Below are 22295 nucleotides of genomic sequence, written 5' to 3' on the forward strand. Positions count from 1 at the left end.
GAAGGCCGAGAAACTAGCTTTGCTGAACAAGTTGTCTGTCAATAAAAATTAAACACAAACAACCTTTTAATGTTGAGATGGCAGATAAGCGGAGTCACGCATGACTTCCTAAGGACAGGAATGGCAGCTGAGCAAATGATCCAGAAACAATAAAAAACGCACAAGGGGCACTTGCCAGGGGACTGTTGGGCATACAGTAGTACATTTCCACTTGTGATTGTGGAATAGAAACCCATCCCATTAAGCCTGCCTACGCCTTCTTGTTGGGGGTAAACTGGTGTGGCTATGCCAATGGCAATTATAATACCACTGTGAGGAGATGTGAAGAAAAGCAGACAGTCGAGCACTCTTTAGAAGAATGACACACAAAGGAGGAGCTAGATGTGATAAAGTTTAAGACAACTTTTATTTATAATAAAACTCCACAAACGGCCAGCAATCTTGTTTAGACATGAGCAGAACTAGAGCAATACTTTTTCCATGCCCATTGGTTCACATGTGTTCATGCCTTTGTGAATTTGTGGTAGATTATGTCAGGGTGTCTAATTGTATGTATGGGAGACTTGAAACTTGCTTTGCTGCATATTCTTGCATGTGCCTGTGGTTACAAGTGTACAGGCGGGGTGTCTTGTGTACGTTTGTGTCAGGGTGATGGTTTGTAAGGGTTTCTCTGTGAACATAAACATGCACATGCATGCTCCCAGGTGTGTGCCAACCCACTTTCCATTCTAGAAACTTGCTGAGCCAGACAGGACACTCCACTGCCAAGGCAGGTCTAGACGACAGCCCATAGCAGTATGCTCATGTCTTTACCCCCAGTGGAAACCAGACGGCTGTCATCATGGAGAAAGGCAACATTGGTCACATGGCTGCTGTGGCCCCCATACATGTGGCTTGGGGCCTGAAAGAAAAAAAAAAAATAAAAGGAAGAATTGAAATGAGGGATAGGTGGGCTCAGTGATTAGTGCAAGGAAAGTATACAAGCCACACTACAGCAGATATTTCTGGTTAAGTGAATCTACCATAGAGAATGTCTCTTACCCGAGGATGGGAAGAGGGGAAAGAGAACAAGTGCACTTTTCCAAAATCATCTGCACTGGCTAGCAGTTTCTGATCATGTGATTGGTTACATGCATTGATGTCCGTGCCATCGGCCCCTTCTGGCCAGATTCCTACAAGAAAAGTACAGTTTGGGAAGGGAGACAAAACACATGCTCCTACAGATAAATGGATTGGTAAAGGTGGCATCACCCACTGTTAGGATTTTAGCCTGTAAGTATCAATAATTAAAATGTACCCTCACCAAAGACCGAAAAGCCTAGAGTGCAAGTGTATGTGGCCCAGTCCATCATGCGCACTGTATCCATGCAGGTCAGCTGCTTGCATGTGGGTGCATTCCCTGTAGCAAAATATTAACACTGCGGTAAGACAGCTTATCCTCCATCATGAGCAAAACAATGAAGGAGAAACTCACAGTACAGGATTTCGTAGTCCCCAGAGTTGGTGACGAAATGCTGACTGTCAACTGACCAATCCAAATGAGTCACAAAGCTAGAGTGTCCCTGAAACAACAGGATAATGAACTAATTGACATTACCTGACAGGGTAAAAAAACTATAGATTCTTTAAAGTGTGTTTAAGATGCCCTTTTTAGATTGGCATGGTTAACAATTACTTCAGAAGGACACAAGTAACTCACAGTGCACTTTCCCACACGGGTATATTTTCTGCCACCTTCAGATACACTGTAGACATACACCATATTGTCATGAGATGCGACAGCAAGGAACATCCCATCTGAAAAGCACACAAAGTATGGTCAGTCTTAGAGAAAAAAAGTTGCATTGGAACTGCATGGATCATTAGTAGGTAACAGTAATGCTACTAAATGCCAAGAGTGCAACCTGGGGAGTATTTCACCACAGAGATGATCTCATTTCCATCAGTATGGGCTGACACCAAATCTTGTGTTTCCATGTCCAACACTAGCCACCTGTAGGAAAACAGTATAAAAAAAAAGTCAAGCATTCTAAAATAAATCAATTATTCTGGCATCTAAGAGCTACTTTTGACACCCCACCTTCAAAGACACCACTTACTTTCCAGCCATGGTTCCGACTGCAAGTACAGTAGCACTGGGGTGAAAGCCTACAGAACGAGCTGCATCCTGCAAAACAGAAATAGGGAAAGCCTAGTATTACTGACAGGCTTCTGATCCCAAACAGTGGATATAAGACTACAGGTTCTACTGGTCTAGTACCAAAATAAAGCATCACCCTTCTCATTCCAGAAAAGGTTTTCCAAAGCACGAAGGTATTGCCATGAGGGCAGTCCCACTTTGACAGGTGGGAAGCCACTACTGGAAAGGTTTACCCCAGTCCCATTTGCAGTATTCTGCTCAATCCTCGCACCTCAATACATTTACTCCACAGTGGTTTGTGGGTGGTAGTGTCCCACAGGTGAATCAGCTTGTCCTGGCCGCAAGTCACAAACTGTTCCATTGTTGGGTGTGTATCCAGACCCCATAACTCATCCATGTGACCCTGAATATGATTAAAAATATAACATATTAAAATAGACCATAATCTACTCTGTGTACCTGCCAGAAACCTAAGGTGTTCTTTTATACTAGAAGCATGCCCCACATTCAAATTCTCTAACTGTCAAAACATAGTGCCTACCTGCACAACAGGAAGCATCTCTCCACCAAATGATCCCTTCACTATTGCATTACGTGTGGTTCCCACAAAAAATTCACTCAGTTTTCCCTCTGCTATGCATCGCACTGGTCCCAGTATCTCAGGAACCTTCACAGAAAAGATGACTATTAGTAAAACACTAACCACACTGTGTGTACCTTGGACATTCAACACTCCACTGACAAGAATATACACCTCGAGTTCTTCCTGCTTCTGATAGTCTCGATCCCAGAGAACTAATTTACGATCCTTGCCACCACCAGACACCAAGGTCCCATCCTTCAGTACACACAGTGAGAAAACACCTCCCTCGTGGGCTCCACGGAGTTCTAAGTTGATCCGAGTGCCACCTGTCAATTTTAAGCACTTTTCAGGCATTTCATTGGGGGGGAAGTATAAGCAAGAAATGAGTAAAAATGGAAATGTGCATGCCTAAACTGTGGCAGATTTAGTCTTCAGTCAATGGAAGCAGACATTATCTCTCACTGGTTGTACTGTGCCCATTATTTACAATTCAGTCATAGTTTCCACTTTACAAGATGCTTGTGACATGGATCAGTTTTGCCAATGCATTGCCTGTCCAATATGCACTTGAACCTCCGATGAAATCCCAGAGAAAATATCTTGAAGTGCAACTCACCTTTTCCCCACACATAGATGTTCCCGCTGGAGTCCCCAGTAATGGCATCTCCGTTTTCAGCAAATGCGATGCTTAGCACATACTTGGGCTTTTCATGTTTCTGAAAGGGAAAAAGGGTTTCTTCGTAGGTTCCATCATAAAACTACAAGGCTTGGGGAAAACAACAACTCACCTCAAAAAGACCCTGCTTTTTAGTTAGTGTGACTCCTTCAATGGTCCAGAAGTTGATGTGGGATTTCCCACATGTCAGAATCAAATTGGAGTCCAGTGGGTGGAATTGTGCTGCCAGCACAGAGTCCTGAGAGCACTGTAACACATGCAATCATAGAATTGGGGTTCAGTCCAATATAATTTGTGTTGTTCCTGGAACAACAGGGAAGTTATTGCTCTAGAATGGTCATTCACCATTAATAAAACAGCTTTAAAGTTAACCTTGACATCATAAAGGAGGAACTTAGTGTTTGGAAGCATGCAATTTCACATTTTTAATATATAAAAAACAGGTTTCCTTACAAATAAGATGTCCCCACTCACAGCTCAAAGAATTTAGCACACTTTTGTGAAATGCAAAAAAGTCACCGTTTTCTACAAACAGAAGAATGAGCTCTTTTTCATATACTTTCCGATTTATGTCACAATTTATCCCCTTCTTACCTTCACCTCTGCCAGTTTCTTCTCTTTCTGCCACTCCCAGACAGACAGAATATGGTCATTTGCATCATCGACAGCACAGAGGTATGCTCCTCCATTCTGTAAGCAAAAATGTCTACTTTAAATATGGGTGTGTTTTTTTTTTTTTAAATTCAGCAGTTGGAGTCCAGTCGGCGAGACAACTTACCGACTTTGAGAAACCCACACAGGTCACAGCCCGATCAAAATAACCACTGCCCAAAACATGAAGGGTATTCAGGCTGACAGAGTCCCAAACACGAATGTGAGGTGGTAGCATCTGTTCAGAGAGAGAAAGTCAATGAACACAAATAAGAATGACAGGAAGGATGAAAGTTGGAAGGGATGGAGTTAGGGGTGGAAAAAAAGGACTGGTACCACCCTCGCCTTCTGAATACAAACTACATGGAAGTTACATTATAAATTTCCATCCATCCATTTTCCAACCCGCTGAATCCAAACACAGGGTCACGGGGGTCTGCTGGAGCCAATCCCAGCCATCACAGGGCACAAGGCAGGAACCAATCCCGGGCAGGGTGCCAACCCACCGCAGGACACACACAAACACACCCACACACCAAGCACACACACTAGGGCCAATTTAGAATCGCCAATCCACCTAACCTGCATGTCTTTGGACTGTGGGAGGAAACCGGAGCTCCCGGAGGAAACCCACGCAGACACGGGGAGAACATACAGACTCCGCGCAGGGAGGACCCGGGAAGCAAACCCAGGTCCTCCAACTGCGAGGCAGCAGCGCTACCCACTGCGCCACCGTGCCGCCCATTATAAATTTCTTACTTGTAAAAAAAGTAAAAGTTCTTCAAAGTAAATTATGTTTCCTGTGTTGTTGAAGCAAACTGTCAGTTAACTTCCTACCTAGTTTGACAGGGGGCTTCCAATGAACACGACTACATACGCAACTTCTAACTCCACGTTTGCCATTTCATATCAGCTAGACTCTTAGCCAGGCAGATGAAATGCAGGCCTTAAAGGCTTAAAGTCAATTTCCTAACCAACCTCTTTTTTAGCAAGAAAGTCAAACGGCGCCATCTAGTGTTCAAAGTTGCTGCAGCAGATCACAAATGAACAGAAGCTCAATCTGGTCTAGCACTTGGACATGAAGACTTTTTACCCATTGCTGGCTTTGTTCACAAACTCTGCATGCACATGGATGACCAGTCCCTTTACCAGTGAAGATTTACAGCATTTAGAGACGATGTGAAAAATCTCAAACTATAACATATACCTTGCCATCTTTAGATGTCCCAGCTACTTGTCCCGTTACTATGGTAACCATATCAGGATGAACAGCCAAGCTGGAAGAAAAAAAAAAGAAAAAAAAAAAAAGGGGGCGACAGACACATTAGCATGACATTAGGATGCTGGCGACTACAGACATCCTCTCTGCAACACTTTCACATAACTGAGGTGAGCAAATGGAAAGTTACCAACGAAAAAGACTCGTGAACACAGTCTCACCATTTAATGTCATCATTATGACCCATATAATGTCTTTGTTGCTGTTCCTCTGGGTTGTATAGGACCACCACTGATGCTATAAAGTAGACAATTTCTCCAGTAGGAAGAAGGAAGAGGTTACAACGACAATCACGACCACGGTACCCATATCTGTGAGGTAATGTTGATAAAGGACAATAAGAGAAGAGCTAGTACTCATGAAAATGTCAACAAGGGAAGACCAGATGGGTTCCTCTGTAAACCTTTTGTAAACAAGCTTAAGATAGTATTCAGTGTATTGTTTTAGGTTGCTCTACACTGAAGGCAGCCCCAGAGTGCTTTAGAATGTTCACCGGTAAAATAATAAACTGTAGCCTCTTTAGCTTTACATTCTTTTCTCGAAAAAACATGTAAAAAGTGTTGCATTTTTTGGCTTGAAAAATGACATTTATTAAATCTCATTTTTCTACTGTATAACATGCAACACACTTAAAATACAAAGTTAGAAGCGTAGAAAGTATAATAACACAAATAATAATAATAAATATAACGCTAATACTGCATATACTGTGAAGATGTGTCATTTGTGTACTAGATCTTGAAGCACGGTGAAATACATAATCCAACATAATATTTATGACAATAATACTGTGATTCCTTGCATTACGAGGCTAGGACAAGACGTGTCTGCACTGTTGCCCGGTTAACACTCAGGCTTGTTGCTTACACACCTATATCGTTTCCCGAGCAACGCTCTATACTACCATTGTTGGCACTTTTACAGCCCGAAAAATCCTCAGGTTGAATGATTATACAAAAAACATGTATACAGTTGCCCGAGTGATGCTCAGGACTAAATGCTTTTATCACTGTTCTTACAGCCCAAGTGACGCTTGGGTCCAACGCTAAAGAGGTTAAGAGTACGCATTTAATTCATAATTGGTAAAGATGTACATTTGTTTAAACACACAATAAAACAAAGCAATTCCTGACTAAGGGAACTGTACATGAAATAACTTTTCAAGAATGCTGCAGAGACCCAGCTATGCCTTTAGTTCTACTTACTGGACACATGTTCCGACTAGTCACTTTCAAACTACCTACTGCCACTTTTTATTTCCTAATTGTCTTCTCTGCCTTACATATAAAGCCTTATAATACCCAACTATAATTCCTAACTATCCCTATTCACCAAGTGCATTTTGCAGACAGTAGTTAATGGGTACAGTCCACTATTTATAAGCTTATTCTAATGACAATGCAGACCTTCACATATGAGTACATTCAATTCTTACAGTACATGTTGGACTAAGTGAGCAGTGTTGATGGCTGCCTTTGCATTGCAGGCCACGGGAACGTTATACTGTATGTCTCCATAAGTCAGCTGCCATAACAAAAAGATACACCCAGTGCAACTTCAAACTCCTGGCTGGCAGCTCTGATCGGGCATTCAAGCTATAAGTGTCCTTCATCTTCTCCGGAACGGGCATAGTGACTGGACGGCCTCGAAGGAACATCTTAACATGGCCATCATCTGTAGGAACAACACATTACAAAAACAGAGGGCTTATACATTGGATATGTAGCTGTACATGTTGTAAACAATGTTATAGATAAAAACTATATCTTGCTCCAAACCATGTTTAAGTCTTTTTCATTCTAAGCCATGTAATGCCCCAAGCACCGTAATTTGCCTTATCAGCACTGAGCAGAACATCCAAATAAACTTCACCCAGCCCTTAAGTTTTGGCCGGCAACACATTCATGGCTCTGTCCAAAAAGTACATTCTTAATTATAAAACATGATACCACAGTATCCTTGTCTTGTACAGGTGAGGCACAAATAGGAAATGCTACACATAAAAAATAAACTAATTTTGAAAATGCATTTGTAATTGTGATTTAGGTATTTTAAAGTTCAGCAGGGTATCAGTATGCATCAGCTATAGAAAAGATCTGACAATTAGCACTTTGGACCTTCGTTGTTACTTTGAAAAATGAAGAGGCCAAACTTTTATTGCCCAATTGCAGGTGCAGTCATCACAAAATATGACAAATTTCACATGTCAATGGAAACAGTTTTTAAAAAGATGATAAACAGTATTCACAAACAGAAACTGATGTCACAATATGAAGATCACAGACAGGAACATATCAGCACGTCACAGAACAGTTTCTAAATGACACAAAATTAACCCTCAGATTATGATAGAATCCACATGAATCTCAAGGCAAAAGGTCACTCATCAGACCAGCTCTACATCCAAATGGGTTTAGATTTAGATTTTCAACCACAATGTCAACTGTTGGCGGCACGGTGGCGCAGTGGGTAGCGCTGCTGCCTCGCAGTTGGGTGATCTGGGGACCTGGGTTCGCTTCCCGGGTCCTCCCTGCGTGGAGTTTGCATGTTCTCCCCGTGTCTGCGTGGGTTTCCTCCGGGCGCTCCGGTTTCCTCCCACAGTCCAAAGACATGCAGGTTAGGTGGATTGGCAATTCTAAATTGGCCCTAGTGTGTGCTTGGTGTGTGGGTGTGTTTGTGTGTGTCCTGCGGTGGGTTGGCACCCTGCCCAGGATTGTTTCCTGCGTTGTGCCCTGTGTTGGCTGGGATTGGCTCCAGCAGACCCCCGTGACCCTGTGTTCGGATTCAGCGGGTTGGAAAATGGATGGATGGATGGATGTCAACTGTTACAAATGGGGAAGAATCTGTAATAGCATAGACAGCCATTTTGTAGAAGTCCTTAGGCTCACGGATATCTCTGCATTGTCGTAAAATGAGTAAGGAATACAAGACCATGTAACTAAACCAGGTGCACCCTCTGGTGCAAAAATCGTTCCCTTATGATGTTCCTCTATTCTAGGGTGCTAATCATCTCTATACCCATTGCTAAAATAATGCAAGAGTGGTTTCTTTAACATAAAAATTAACTTAAAATGTCTTCAAAGATATTCCCTAGCACCAGATGGAAATATCATTGACCCTTTATGGGAAGCTGTGCAGCACAGAGTACAAAGAAGATTTCTGCCTCCTTCATCCCTCAAAAAAATGGGCACTCTTCTTCATAAAAAAAGGTGCAATTTCCCAACTACGCACAGTTCAGGACTTGTATGACATCACTCCAAGAACAACCGAAGCTGTTCAAAAAACAGAGGGTAGCTCTTATTTTGTCAGTCCCACTGCAGTTCCTTGGTCTTACCTGCACTGAAGACAGCATCTTTGGGTTTTCTGAAAGTAACAGAAAAAGACAGTTACTATGACATAAACAAATATCCGGAAATTGAGCAGTAACCATACACCCTGGGTTGCTCTGAGCTTGTTTACACTCACAAACATATTCTTTATTATTTTGCAACATAAATGTCCTTTGTCTTATTTTTGTTTTTTTAAGTGTCGCTACATACAAGAGGAAAGGAGAAAGAAATGGTGGCGTTCTGGTACTCTGCAGCATTTCTGAAGCAAATTCTAAACAGACTGTATGACTGCAAGTTGTTTTTATCTCAAAGGCTATAGCTGCCAAGATGAGTGCCACATCGAATGTCTTTTGCTAAACCATAAGTTTGCAGCAGATGGTAGATAGGCTCAGTCTGAATAAAGCAGCACCACTTGAAAAAGCTACAGGTCAAGTAAAAAAGCAAAATATAGCATTGAAAAGTACTACTTGACTCACAATTGACTGCAGCTTCTGCAAACACACTTACATTGAAAAAAGAACTAATCCTTGTTGTTGCACTCTAACCACACAGTAATCAGGGCAGATCTAGAAAGAATCGGTACATCTCTGCACTATTAAAGACTTGCTGTGGTTTTAGCAGTACAATGTTCAAAAAAAGCACCTCTCCGTCACTTAACCACCATAAGCTCTTTAGGGTGCTATATTTGTACTATAGCTAGAACGATTGGGTAATATGGACATATTTACAATCCAAACCTCAAATATTAGGAGAGTGATCAGAAGAGTAGAACCCTAGTGATATCCTTCGAAAGACTCCACACACTCGATATCCATCCCACTTAGTCCATTTTAAAGTTAGAGGAGAGCATTAGCATCCGGCACAAAGTAGGAACTACTCCAGGATAAAATGCCATGTGCAATCACCCCCCATAGTGGGCCATTTTATAGGCACCAAGTAACCTAACATGCATGTCTTTCGAATGTGGAAGGAACAACTACATAGACATGGGGTGAATGTACTATCTCCACTCACGTGCCTAGGCAAGGATTTGACCCGTGCTTCCTGAAGCTAAAGCAACAATGCTAACCACCACATTAGACATGTATCAAGATAAGGATCCCATGGGATACAACAAAAGTTGCAGGTACAGGGCATTGTCATTCTCATTTGGGCAGGAAAGAGTTATTAGAATTAAATGTGGCATAACAAATTACTATAAATGTCCAATAACACTCCAGTAAACAATCTGGTCCCATCAAACACAGAGTGAAAAAAACATTATAAAAGCCTTTACATATTATGATGTCTTTCCCAAGCACCTGATGCTTAAAAACAGAAAATACCAGAAGATAAGCAACAGGCAATAAATACAGGCCAGTACAACAAAGTAAAAGGATGAAAAAAAAAACAAAACACATTTAGACTAGGTTCTTACTGGTGCTGTATTCAGATAGAAAGATACTGAACTATTTAAACTGTGGCAAAGCTGCAAGGTGCAATGGACAGGTGCCTTCACCTTGCAGCAACAGGTTTGGTTAATGCTCCCTGACCAAACCAAACTGTTTCAGAGAGAAGCACAACATGCTCCCTGCTTGCATTTTGCAAGCAACAATAACAAGAATTTTTGACTTTGCAGCTGGTAAAAGCTTGGATGCCATTTAAAAATACAGCTGGTTTGATATAGCCAATGATATTGCCCCATAGAAGAACAGTGTCCAGGCATGAGGAGGAAACATAGGTGGGAGTGGCAAGAATACCTGCAGAAATGACCGGGAATGGGAGGGATTGAGATTTAAAAACCACGGAGACACACTTATACGCTGCACCACGGCGTCTCTCCTATTACTACTCCAGCTTAATCCTGGTTTTACGGATGTGGGAAGCAAGTTCCTACTCAGACAGCATCATATATACTGTAAGACAAGGCCTGTCATCTTCTCCCGGCTGTGTTCTTATGTAGAATAACAAAGTGTAATTGCACGGAGCATACATTTATAACAGAACATAGCGTAGTGTCAAAAATGATCAAAGAGTCTTGCCTTGTAGAAACTGGGCCAACTATAATCTTTAACTGTATAAATTTAGTGGTCAACACATCTCTCAGCAGTGGAAAGGCCAGTGGAGAAATAAGCTCCCATGTCTATAAATTATTTAGCACTTTATTTGCAAAGATCCTGGAAAGGAAGTGGCATTTATTATTAATAAGGGCAGTGCCCAGTTTGCACAGGCAGTTCATCAATGAGGAATCCCTTTTACTCAATGTAAGATGGGATGTAAAGCAACAACAAACAAACAAAATAAAAAAAACAAAAAACATGCAGGCACTACAGTATAGCATTGTTCAGTCAGCAAATCAGCCGCTCATGGCTGGCCAGCACAAAAGAAAATGCAAGCATGTACATGTGGCCATTCATGCACATTATTATTATCATCAAGGATAGTGCCTGAGCCATATGCTAACTGCACTCCCCATAGCCCACTCTTAAGATTGAGCTCTGACACTGCATTTGTCCCACCCGGGATAAAATCTCCACTTGGCACATGACCCCCTGAGCAATATGCCATAAAAGGCTCCAGGAGTTCAGATGGGAAACTACCAGTTTGTTTGGATTACCTGGCTCTGAAAAAACAACAAAAAAATGGTGTGGCAATCAGACACTTTCCAGAGTCCCAACATGAATACATATGTTTATACTTAATAGCTCCAAAAAAGTTCTGTATTTGATGATGTTGTGAGATAATAAAAGCAAACAATTCTGCATATGACTGATGAACGTAGGATATAGTAAGTCAGACAAAGAGAAAAAGAAAGAGTGGGGAGAATATGGGGAATGAAACAGGAGAACGTAGACTATGGCTGCAAGGCAAATTAATCAGTTGGTTTCTGGGAGTCAACCAGTGAGTGGGAGAACAGAGTTGTGCAATCCAATCATGAGGGTACTAGACAAACACAGTTGAGGACTGAAAAAAATATCTGCAAGCTTATGGAATTTAAAAAAACACTTGTTTGAAGACAGACGTGCGAGACACCACTGTGGTCTAAAAATCCAGAGTTGAAGTCAAAACGCAGCAGGACTATGTGGTTTAAAAGACTAGAGGTGGGAGTCAAAAAGGCACTCTGTATGGTCCAAAGGGCTACGGAGAACAGTCAAAAAGCAGAATCATTAAGAGTCAGGGTGGGACAACATTATCCTACAGGAACTAAAAGGTTTGTCTAGTAAAAGAAAATGCTGAAAGCCTAAATGAACTAACAGTCCAGCAAAGAGAAAAGCATAAAGCCTGTGAGATCCAACAGTACATTGTGCAAAACCAAAAATATTTCATCAAACAGTTCTCTGGGATGTAACAGGGCTAGGCTTGGAGAGGGAAAGTAAAAAGAGGCCAATCATTTAAATCTAACAAAGGTCAAAGCTGGTCTATGGAAACATAAGGGCCATGGTGGGAAGGCAAATAACATTAAGACTATTATACCTAAACAATATAGGTCGAGGAAACAAGCAATAAAATTGAGGTTATGGAGAGAAATAAGTAAAGACAGGGAGATATAAAGGGATTGAATGGAAAGAACCGTACTATCTAAAATGTCAAGGCTGAAACATATACATGCTGTAGTGCCAAGCAATCTTCTTATATACAATAGGGTTATGTTACTAGAGAAACACAAAAATAAGCAACATTCAAGATTATTTTTTATTTGGCTGATGCCTTTATTACAAGGCAATTTACAAATTAAAAATTTCTCAAAAGGCTGTAACATTTACACATTATTCCAATTGAAAGTGAAGTGACTTGCTCATGGACACTCAGTGTCAGTAGTGAGATTTGAACCCACAATCTCAGGACTTGACATCCAAGGCCTTTACCACTATACCACACTGCCATCCAAAAGAGGGTCCTCAGACATTAGGCTGTAACACTCAGCAAGAGTCCTAATTGCTTGTATTTATTTGTTTATTTTTATATATGCTAAAAATGTTTTGGCAAAAAAGCTGAATTTGAGAGAAAGAGATAAGAATAGTCAGAACTGTAGGATTTAACAGACTTGAGGCTATGAAAAAAAAAGATGCAAACATAAAGGATAAAAAAAAAATGTGTATTTCAGTGAAGAAGAAGAAGAAGAAGAAAAAAAAAAAAAAAAGTTATATCAGCAGGCCAGTCCAAAAGGGGTGAAGACAGATATGTGCAGAGACAGAGACAGACTGCAGCATCTCCAGGCCTCACCATGTCACAATACACACCCAAAGCAGATTTGATGCTAGCAGATTGTTGGCCCCTGTCAAACCAGACACAGACAACTAATCATGTAATGCACAGAGATGTAATCCATTAGAGGTACACATGCAAGACAAGGGATTATAAACAGAGACAGAACAATTTGAGAAGCTAAATGTTTGCAATGCAAATATGGGAGGGTAGTGAGTTTATTTACTGGGAGATACAAGGCACACACCTTGTTTAGTTAGCTTTAAAGTCAGTTTTTATACTATACTATGGTGGGAAAAGGCAGAAAAAATAACCATTTGTCTGGAGGGAGAGGCTAGTGGTCATATTATACCCTTTTCATTTATATGAAAGAATGCATTCACCCTATTTTTTTCAGTTATGTAGGTTTTGTTGTATTATATAAGCTATAAACTGACTTTTAGTTAGCAAAGCAAAGAAGCAACATGTTCAGGTTTAAAGGACATGAAACTGCTCCAGATTCTCAAACTTCATTGTATGTTTACTGCAGAAAGCTAAACAAACAAAGAAAAACAGCTGCCCTGACCCACCACAAACTTAAAAAACGCCTGGAGCAAAAGTTGAGAGAGATTTACAAAAGCACCTAAGCAGTTGGAGGGAAAGACACAAGCCATTAGAACTTACCCGGCTGCCTTCTTCATGGTGCTGTTTACTCTGAGAGATGTTAGAGAAATGGCCGGACACTTCCTTGTTGTACTTACCCATTTCCAACTAAACCACTCCCTCTTTTTTTAATCTTGTAACAAGCTGCAGTACCATACACAGAGCATGCATGGGCTACTGGGGGAGGGGCTGTTAATGAGTGCTCGTCAGCAAATTACAAGGCAGCTTTCTGCAGCAATGGACACTAGACACACCCTGTTGTTAGATACCAACTGCTGGCAGTTACAGTAAAAGAAGCATGGACACCTCTTAATTTTGTACAGTGTCCAATCCTCATTATTCACTACTCTGCTCAATCACATTTCAGGTGCCAGTCATTCACTCAGTCTTCCATCAGATTTGGAGTCAGTCATCAACCTATCTGTGTGGTTTTAATTAGATGCCATTTGCAAAGTATCATCCAATGTCACTCTGATGTGTATTTTTATAACAAATGATGGCGAAGCTGAATTGCACTTCTGTTTCCCAGCTCCAGACCATTAGGTTCAATTCTCTGCCTACTCATAGCTTGTGTGGAGTTTGCACATTTTCCCTTTATATGTGTGGGGTTTTCTCTCACATCTCAAATAAATAATCCAATTGGTGACTCTACAACTGGCCTAGTGTGAGTAAACATCAACCTTTCTGGACAGGAATCTTGTCCCGTTAGTTCTAGACTAGAGCCTGGTGAGGCTCCATCACCCTTTATTATGTATTGGAATAAGGGTTTAGAAAAGGAATAAATGAATATTTTTTGTATCAAAGCATCACAATCTACTTAGTGACACAAATCAATTGAATCAAATTAATATGTAATTTAAACTAAAAAGCATAGGAGACATGACAGCTAATTTAACTAAAGAATGATTCGAAGTAGAAGTAAATTTACACAATGTTAAAAAAAAAACATTTTGGACTTGCATCAGGGTTTGGATCTGAGCCACTATCTAAGTGGAGTTTGCACATTCTCCCCATATTCATGCTTTTCACCAGGTGCTCATGTTCACTTCTTTCATCCCTATGATGTTCAATTTCCTATAGACTGAAGGTGTACAATTATGACAAAATTAATGATTGATTATTGCCTTTGAAATTATAAATGCAATTATTAATTTACCAACTGCAAATTCTGTATTCATATAGCATAGCACAACCACTTAAAATTCTGTTAATGTGGAATTGTTAAATGATGGATTTTTTGAAAAATGTAAAAAAATTAGTGTTTATTTTTTTTTTTACAATAAACATACAGCACACTTGTTAAAATATATGCGTCACTATTTCTGTAACACAGTAAAACATATAATTATGAAATAAAAATGCTGTAATACAAACATTCCTTCTTTTTTCTCCAAAACAAATGTTACTTCTAAAAAAGCAGGCATCACCACCACTCACAAATGTAAAATATGGAAAAATGCTACACACAGGAATGTTAAATTGGGATTATGGTATATTAAGAAAACAAATTTTTACATACACATGCAACTGTCCTGTCTCCCTTCTGAATTACCCTCTATATCAGTGCTCCGCAACCTTTTCTCACCTACGACACACCAAAGTTCTTCCTAGAATTCCGCGGCACATCAAAAGCTAAAATATATAGTAGTGGCCTCGCTATAGCGGGGGTGGGGTTTGGGGAATTCCGCTCCGAGCGGTTCCTTGAGGAGGCGCAAAAAAAAAAATTTCTTTCAGCTTTGGGGCGTCAAATTTTTCACCGCCCCGGGCAACATGATCTCCAGCTACGCCACTGATATATAGATATGAATTTAATACACAAATATTACAATAAATTTTCATTTTTTATTATAAGTATACATTTATTATAAGTATACATTTATTATAAGTATACATACATAAAAACTATACTATATTAACTTTTATGCAATCTTAATAATTATTATAACATAATGACTGATTAATGTGATACCTGCGCTTGTTTCAATGAACACAAAAGTTTTATATTCGGCTCAATATTTGACAGCGCAACCCGAAGTTCTTGGTCAAGATCTTTTAAGCATGACCGCTTATCATTTTTAATTAACACAAGAGTTGTTTGTCTTTTTTGGCGTAACTGGGATGGTTTGAATTTAGATGGCGATTTAGTTTACTGGGTGCCATTGCCTCGTTTGATAGCTGATCGCCGCAAATGATGCATTGTGGCTTTGGAGCCGTTTCGTCACCACACCACGAGAATCCGTATCGAATGTAGTCTTCGTTGTACTTCCTTTTCACAATCTTCTTTGGTTTTTTTTTGCAACACTTGTGCTGGGTTCTTCATCATCTGTACGTGAAGACGAATCTTTTCCACGTAAAAATTTATCCATATTTAAAGGGGTATAAAACTAAATATGAATCACACGAAGAACGTTAACCATACACAATTCAGCAACACAACTAATAGTAATGAATGATAACTACTGTCGCAAGACGAGTGAATGCGACGTAGCACGACTAATACGTCAGCTTGAATTGAATCTAGGTGAGGGCACGGAGCGATCTGCCTATCAAAGCATACTACGGAGTTGTCTGGCGACTACGTAGGGCCTACGTCGTAGGCGACAGGCGATGGGATTTATTATTTCAGAGAAATGACACATAAAATTATGAAACCTTTAAAAGGCTATTTACGCGAATATTTCATTGCACGTATTCTCGTTATTGTGTTTCTAAGGAGGACCGTTGAAATATTATTTAGTTAGAAAATTGTCTTATTTGACCGCGTCACACCTGTATCGGCTCAAGGCACACCAGTGTGCCGCGGCACACCGGTTGCGGAGCACTGCTCTATATGACAGACTTCCAGTACTACTGACAATGTGTGACTATGAAAAAGTCACTTTGTCTACCTGTGCTCCAAATTAAAAATCAAAAGAAATGCAAACAGTTGCATCTCAAATGTAAGTCTTAAAAGAGTAGAAAGTCTAGAAAGAGATCTGAAAAATATAACATACTTTTCAAACCAAATTCTCAGTTTTGATTTCCTTTTAACACAGTTGTATAGTTGTGTCTAAAGCTATTTCTCCAAGTGAAGTTTAGAAGAAACATCTGTGACAAAGTAATTCTTAAATGAAACCTCAGGTAACTGTCCTGTCTCCCTTACTGTTTACCCTAAGCACAACGGACTTCCAGCACAATACCAGCGCTTGCATCTACAGAAATTTTCAAATGACTCCTCTATCATAGGCTGCATTAATAATGGAGAGGAGTCAGAATACAAGAAGGCTGTAGAGGACTTTGTCTTGTAATGCCGGGACAACAACTTGCAACTCAGTATTAGATAGATAGATAGATAGATAGATAGATAGATAGATAGATAGATAGATAGATAGATAGATAGATAGATAGATAGATAGATAGATAGATAGATAGATAGATAGATAGATAGATACTTTATTAGCAAAACAAAAGAGAATGGTCACCATTCTGGGGGAGGTTGTGGAATTGGTGCAGAGTGACAAGTTCCTGGGGTTTCACATAAACAACAAACTGGAATGATCTGACAACACAGTAGTGCTGGAGAAGAAGGGCCAGAGTAGACTATACTTACTAAGGAGATTCTGGTTTTTTGATGAATGCAGCAAGCTGCTGAAAATGTTCTACCAGTTCATAGCAGCCAATGTGTTGTTCTATGCTGAAGTCTCCTGGGGAAGCAAACTGAGCTCAAAAGCAGGCTTTCCTGAACAAACTTATGAGAAAATCCTACTCCATCACTGGGTGAACCCTGGGCACACTGGAAGCTATTTTAGAAAAAGAGGAAGGTGGCAACTGGATGCTATTATGAACAATCTGGTCCATCCCCACCAAAAGACTCTCTCTTGGAGTACTTTTAGACACAGGTTCATTCCACTGCGGTATGCTATAAAGTGCCTCTTAGGGGTCTTTTCTACTCATTGCTATCAGGGACTTGAATGCTTCCTTCTGATGTACTCATTAGGTTCATTTTGAAATATCTGTACAATACACATTTATGTATTTATTTATTGATTGAGTGAGTGATTGATTGGCTGTATTATTTGTCCTATGAGTATGTATCCTTGTTTTTTTTGTGTTTCTGCAGCTAAATTTATCGATGGGATTAATAAAGTTTAATTAACCTAATCTAACTTTTAAGTACATAATAAAATCTTAATAAAATCACAACCTGTAGTTCATTTTACATACCTGTATAACACATTAACACTATAATTACAAGAGCCTATGAAAAAACTTGTAAATCCAGCCCACCTTAAATCCCTTCGCATCTTTTGTCTTCTAAATGTGTCGATAAGCCCAAGCAGCAAGCAGCCTGCTATACCATACCCCCACCGCCTCAGGAACGGGCAAGAAGTTCTCACAGTTCCTGCCTTGATTGATTATCTGGGAGTGAGCTACCCAGAATTGTAAGGGGAGATAATTTGATATGTGTTTTGTGTCTACAACAATCTGTGTAAACACATCATTAAAACAGAAACGTTTTTCATGTTTTAGTAATAAATAACAAAATGTAGACATGAACTGTATAATGTATGAAGGCTGATGGCCAAATATCAAATAAACACTTTCACAAAAGGTGCCAGTACAATACGCCAGCTTCCGTGGTATAGTGGTAAAATCCACTGACTTATAATCCGGAGGTCATGAGTTTGAACATGGCTCCCCAGCAAATTTACCGCTTTGAGTAGTGAGCTGCTGTTATTGTTAATATTATACAATAAAAACATACATTTGTTTTGTGTCTGTAACAGCTGGTGTAAATTTATAGTACTTGTAAAAGTTAGCACTTTTTTTCACTTTTATTCTCTCACTCACAATCATGATACAACACCCACCCCCCGCCCCAGATCTGACGCAGTTACTTTTTATCTGAAACTAGGAATAACTGTAGATGTGAGTGGTGTTTTGAGACAATGGAACTGGAAATTCTCTGATCTGAATGGATAAAAGCTGACACACAAACACTGGTGAATCTGCCTGCTTCGTATCTCACCGTCACTTGAATTTTTTTTAATTCAATTTTATTGAGTGTTCCTGCTCACGCTGAATTAGTATGCACCTTATGGTCCATGATGTCAAAGCCGCACTGACAAAAAACAGAGACATATGTATATATGATATTTGGAATAACTCATTTTATGATCTGTATAGTACATTTCGGAAAACATTGTGGCACTGATGCAACATTATTCATATTATTCATATTCATTCGCACGCCTCCTTGCGCTTGTAATCAGTGACCACGTTTTTTTTTTCGATCTTGCCATTGTCCATTTTTGGGTGCATGGTGTTGTTTCTTTTGTACACAGGACATGCAGAGGAAAGAATAGTACAGAGAGGTCAGTCCCACGCTATATGCAAGTTCACATGTGACGTTCAACGCACATGTACTGTACAAGGCATGCACGGGGCCACTGAGAAAAGAAGAGTGTCCATGGCTCACCTTGCAGAGGAAGTTCGTTGTCACTTCTTACAAGAAAAGGCGATGGATAAAGCAAAAGAGAAAGCAACATTGACAAGCTTCTGTTCCAAGACTGCCGCTTCCCCAGACCCTTCAGTGTAATAGAAACCACAGCACAGAGAGAAGTGTGTACATTGCAACGGGTACACATGTCGTAAATGTAGAAAGGGTCCTTGGGTGCATGGGAACTGTTAACATTTGAATCTGATGATTGAATATAGTGCGGAACTGACCTCTCTGTACTATTCTTTCCTCTATATGTCCAGGAGTACAAAAGAAACACCCCCATGCACCCAAAAGTGGACACTGGCAAGATCGAAAAAAAAAAACACGGCCACTGATTACAAGTGCAAGAAGATGTGCGAATGAATATGAATAATATGAATAATGTTGCATCAGTGCCACAATGTTTTCAGAAATGTACTATACAGGTCATAAAATGAGTTATTCCAAATATCATGTATACCTATGTCTCTGTTTTTTGTCAGTTCGGCTTTGACATCATGGACCATAAGGTGCATACTAATTCAGCATGAGCAGGAACACTCAATAAAACTGAATAAAAAATAAAATTCAAGTGACGGTGAGATACGAAGCAGGCAGATTCACCAGCGTTTGTGTGTCAGCTTTTAACCATCCAGATCAGAGAATTTCCAGTTCCATTGTCTCAAAACACCACTCACATCTAGTTATTCCCAGTTTCAAATAAAAACTAACAGCGTCAAATCTGGGGTGGGGCTGGGCAGGGCGGGGCGGGGCAGGCCAGGGCGGGGCAGGGTGTGGCAGGGCAGGGCGGGGCAGGGTATGGCGGGGCGGCGCAGGGCAGTTGTATTATGATCGTGACTGAGAGAATAAAAGTGAAAAAAAGCACTAACTATTACAAGTACTATAAATTTACATTGGCTGTTACAGACATAAATCAAAAGTATGTTTTATTGTATAATATTAACCCCTTCACCGCCCTCTGCCGGATATATCCGGCACCGTTGTTTTAATGCTAACGCCATACTGCCGGAATTATCCGGCACATTTGCCTGTGGTTATATGAATGCCTGGCAAGTAGTATAACTGACGGTTTGGCGTGGGTATTATTACTACGTTGTATTTCGACAAGTCTGTGGTTGTTTTGGCCGGTCATGTGACGTGATTCGCATGTAACAGCTGTGAATATGGCGAAACGTAAACTGACTTCAAGTGAGGCTTTGCAGGCGATTTTGGACAGTTCTGATCATGATTGTAGCAGTTCTGAAGAAGATTTTAGTGACAGTGATGAGCAGCAACGTGCGCTGCATGATATTGTGAATGAAGACGCATCGGATGACGGCGCTGAGTGGGTGTATCCCCAGCATCTCAGCTGGGCTGCTGCCCGTGGTGAACTACCTTTTCTGCATTCGTTTGAGGCAACATGTGGCTTTATTGTTGATGTAAACAATTACACTGCTGAGCAGTTTTATGAGCTGTTTGTGTCACCTGATTTGATCAGACATTTTGTTCATCAGACAAATCTGTATGCAGCACAGTTTATTGAGAAAAATCCCAATTTACCTCCACATTCCCGTGTTCGTGCTTGGTTTGACACTGATGAAAACGAAATGAAAAAATTCATTGGGATTTTGATGTTGATGGGAATAATCAGAAAACCAGATATTGAGATGTACTGGTCTACAGATCCTATGTATGCAACACCTATTTTTGCAGCTGTCATGACACGTAACCGATTCTCTTTGCTGCTGAAATTCTTTCATTTGAATGACAACAGAAACGAGCCAGATAAGAAAGATCCAAACCGCGACCACTTGTTCAAGCTACGTCCTTTGATTGATCATTTATTTGAAGCATTTCAGTTGCCCTACATGCCAGGACCGTCAGTTGCAGTTGATGAAAGTTTATTGTCGTGGAAGGGCCGCTTACAGTTTCGACAGTATCTACCATTGAAAAGGGCACGGTTTGGTATTAAGATGTTTTGCTTAGCTGAGAATTCAGGTTACATTTATAGATTTCGTGTATACACTGGCAACTTGCACAACATTTAGTGGTCAATACTGCTTGAATAAATGTAAAAAATGTAAAAAAAATGTAAAAAAGTAAAAAAACAAAAATTGTTCAGATTTCGCCTGGCGTGGGGAATATTTAGGGAGTTGGCGGTTAAAGGGTTAACAATAAGAGCAGCTCACTACTCAAAACGGTAAATTTGCGGGGGAGCCGGTTTCAAACTCAACAACCTCAGGATTGTAAGTCAGCGGATCTTACCGCTACACCATGGAAGCTGGCGTATTGTACTGGCACCTTTTGTGAAAGTGTTTATTTGATATTTGGCCATCAGTCTTCACACATTATATAGTTCATGTCCACATTTTGTCATTTATTACTAAAACATGAAAAACGTTTCTGTTTTAACAATGTGTTTACATAGATTGTTGTAGACACAAAACACACATCAAATTATTTCCCCTTACAATTCTGGGTAGCTCACTCCCAGATAATCAATCAAGGCAGGAACTGGGAGAACTTCTTGCCCGTTCTGAGGCGGTGGGGGGATGGTATAGTAGGCTGCTTGCTGTTTGGGCTTATCGACAGATTTAGAAGACAAAACATGCTGACAGAGAGGTGCAAAGGGATTTAAGGTGGGCCAGAATTACAAGTTTTTTCGTTGGCTCTGGAAATTCTAGTGTTAAATGTATTAATATACAGCATTAATATATAGCAAGCTCAAGAAGGTATATAGATTGCAACACGCTGTTACATGCTGAGGCCAAAGCTCTGGTGTCTACTCCAGACTCAGTCCTTGAGCAGCTGCGCCACTGTTTCTGAGGATAGTATTGTAAGCATCTGCTTTTCAGTATAAATTCCTCATCAGTATAATGAAGCGTTAAGTTCATGGACACTTCCATAGTTCTACTTAATCAGAAGTCCATTGTGTTACATAAAGCGACACTTGTTTCAGCTTAATTTCAATTCGGAATAAAGTAAGAGTAATGCAACTTTGGAAAAATAATTGTGGGAGGGAATGACATATCTGTTGCCCTGGATGTTGATCATTTTTAAAACCTTCATTGTTTTACAACAGTTTTAATTGGAGGCTTGTCTTTTGATAAATAAAATGTGATGGCTTCTTTTATCTGAATTTGCTCTCGATAACCTGCTGGATACAGACCTGCATTATAGCGTAAGCAGATAATTAATAGTTAATTAATTGTTACTGAGTAATTAATGGTTATCTGTGTCAGCAACCTAATGTTACTAGAACTTGGTGCTGCTAGCTTTTCTTTCATGTGCTCTCCATAATAAACTACATGACAGAATTTTAAACAGTTGCATAAATGTTTGCTTGTGG

General features: G+C 40.1%; 1 protein-coding gene across 2 annotated transcripts in view; it reads right to left on the minus strand.

Annotated features, from left to right (window-relative positions):
• Nucleotides 1-387: 387 nt before the first annotated feature.
• eml2 (EMAP like 2) overlaps nt 388-22295 on the minus strand; it is an 85097-nt gene continuing 63189 nt past the window's right edge. Inside the window, exons 1-19 of one of the 2 annotated variants that reach the window (XM_028824170.2) lie at nt 13507-13622; nt 8664-8692; nt 6874-7003; nt 5491-5640; nt 5258-5327; nt 4178-4288; nt 3994-4089; nt 3512-3646; nt 3340-3439; nt 2895-3049; nt 2682-2807; nt 2412-2543; nt 2100-2167; nt 1905-1993; nt 1700-1797; nt 1475-1562; nt 1304-1399; nt 1042-1172; nt 388-901 (exon numbers count right to left, since the gene is read on the minus strand). In XM_028824170.2, coding sequence (XP_028680003.2) covers nt 776-901; nt 1042-1172; nt 1304-1399; nt 1475-1562; nt 1700-1797; nt 1905-1993; nt 2100-2167; nt 2412-2543; nt 2682-2807; nt 2895-3049; nt 3340-3439; nt 3512-3646; nt 3994-4089; nt 4178-4288; nt 5258-5327; nt 5491-5640; nt 6874-7003; nt 8664-8692; nt 13507-13523 — 1947 coding nt within the window. In that variant the 5' untranslated portion in view covers nt 13524-13622 and the 3' untranslated portion in view covers nt 388-775. Of the gene's footprint in view, nt 902-1041; nt 1173-1303; nt 1400-1474; nt 1563-1699; nt 1798-1904; nt 1994-2099; nt 2168-2411; nt 2544-2681; nt 2808-2894; nt 3050-3339; nt 3440-3511; nt 3647-3993; nt 4090-4177; nt 4289-5257; nt 5328-5490; nt 5641-6873; nt 7004-8663; nt 8693-13506; nt 13623-22295 lie in introns of those variants that run through there. The other variant, XM_051921435.1, reaches the window with a different exon arrangement.

The sequence above is a fragment of the Erpetoichthys calabaricus genome, chromosome 18, assembly GCF_900747795.2.
Source record: "Erpetoichthys calabaricus chromosome 18, fErpCal1.3, whole genome shotgun sequence".
Taxonomy (NCBI): domain Eukaryota; kingdom Metazoa; phylum Chordata; class Cladistia; order Polypteriformes; family Polypteridae; genus Erpetoichthys; species Erpetoichthys calabaricus.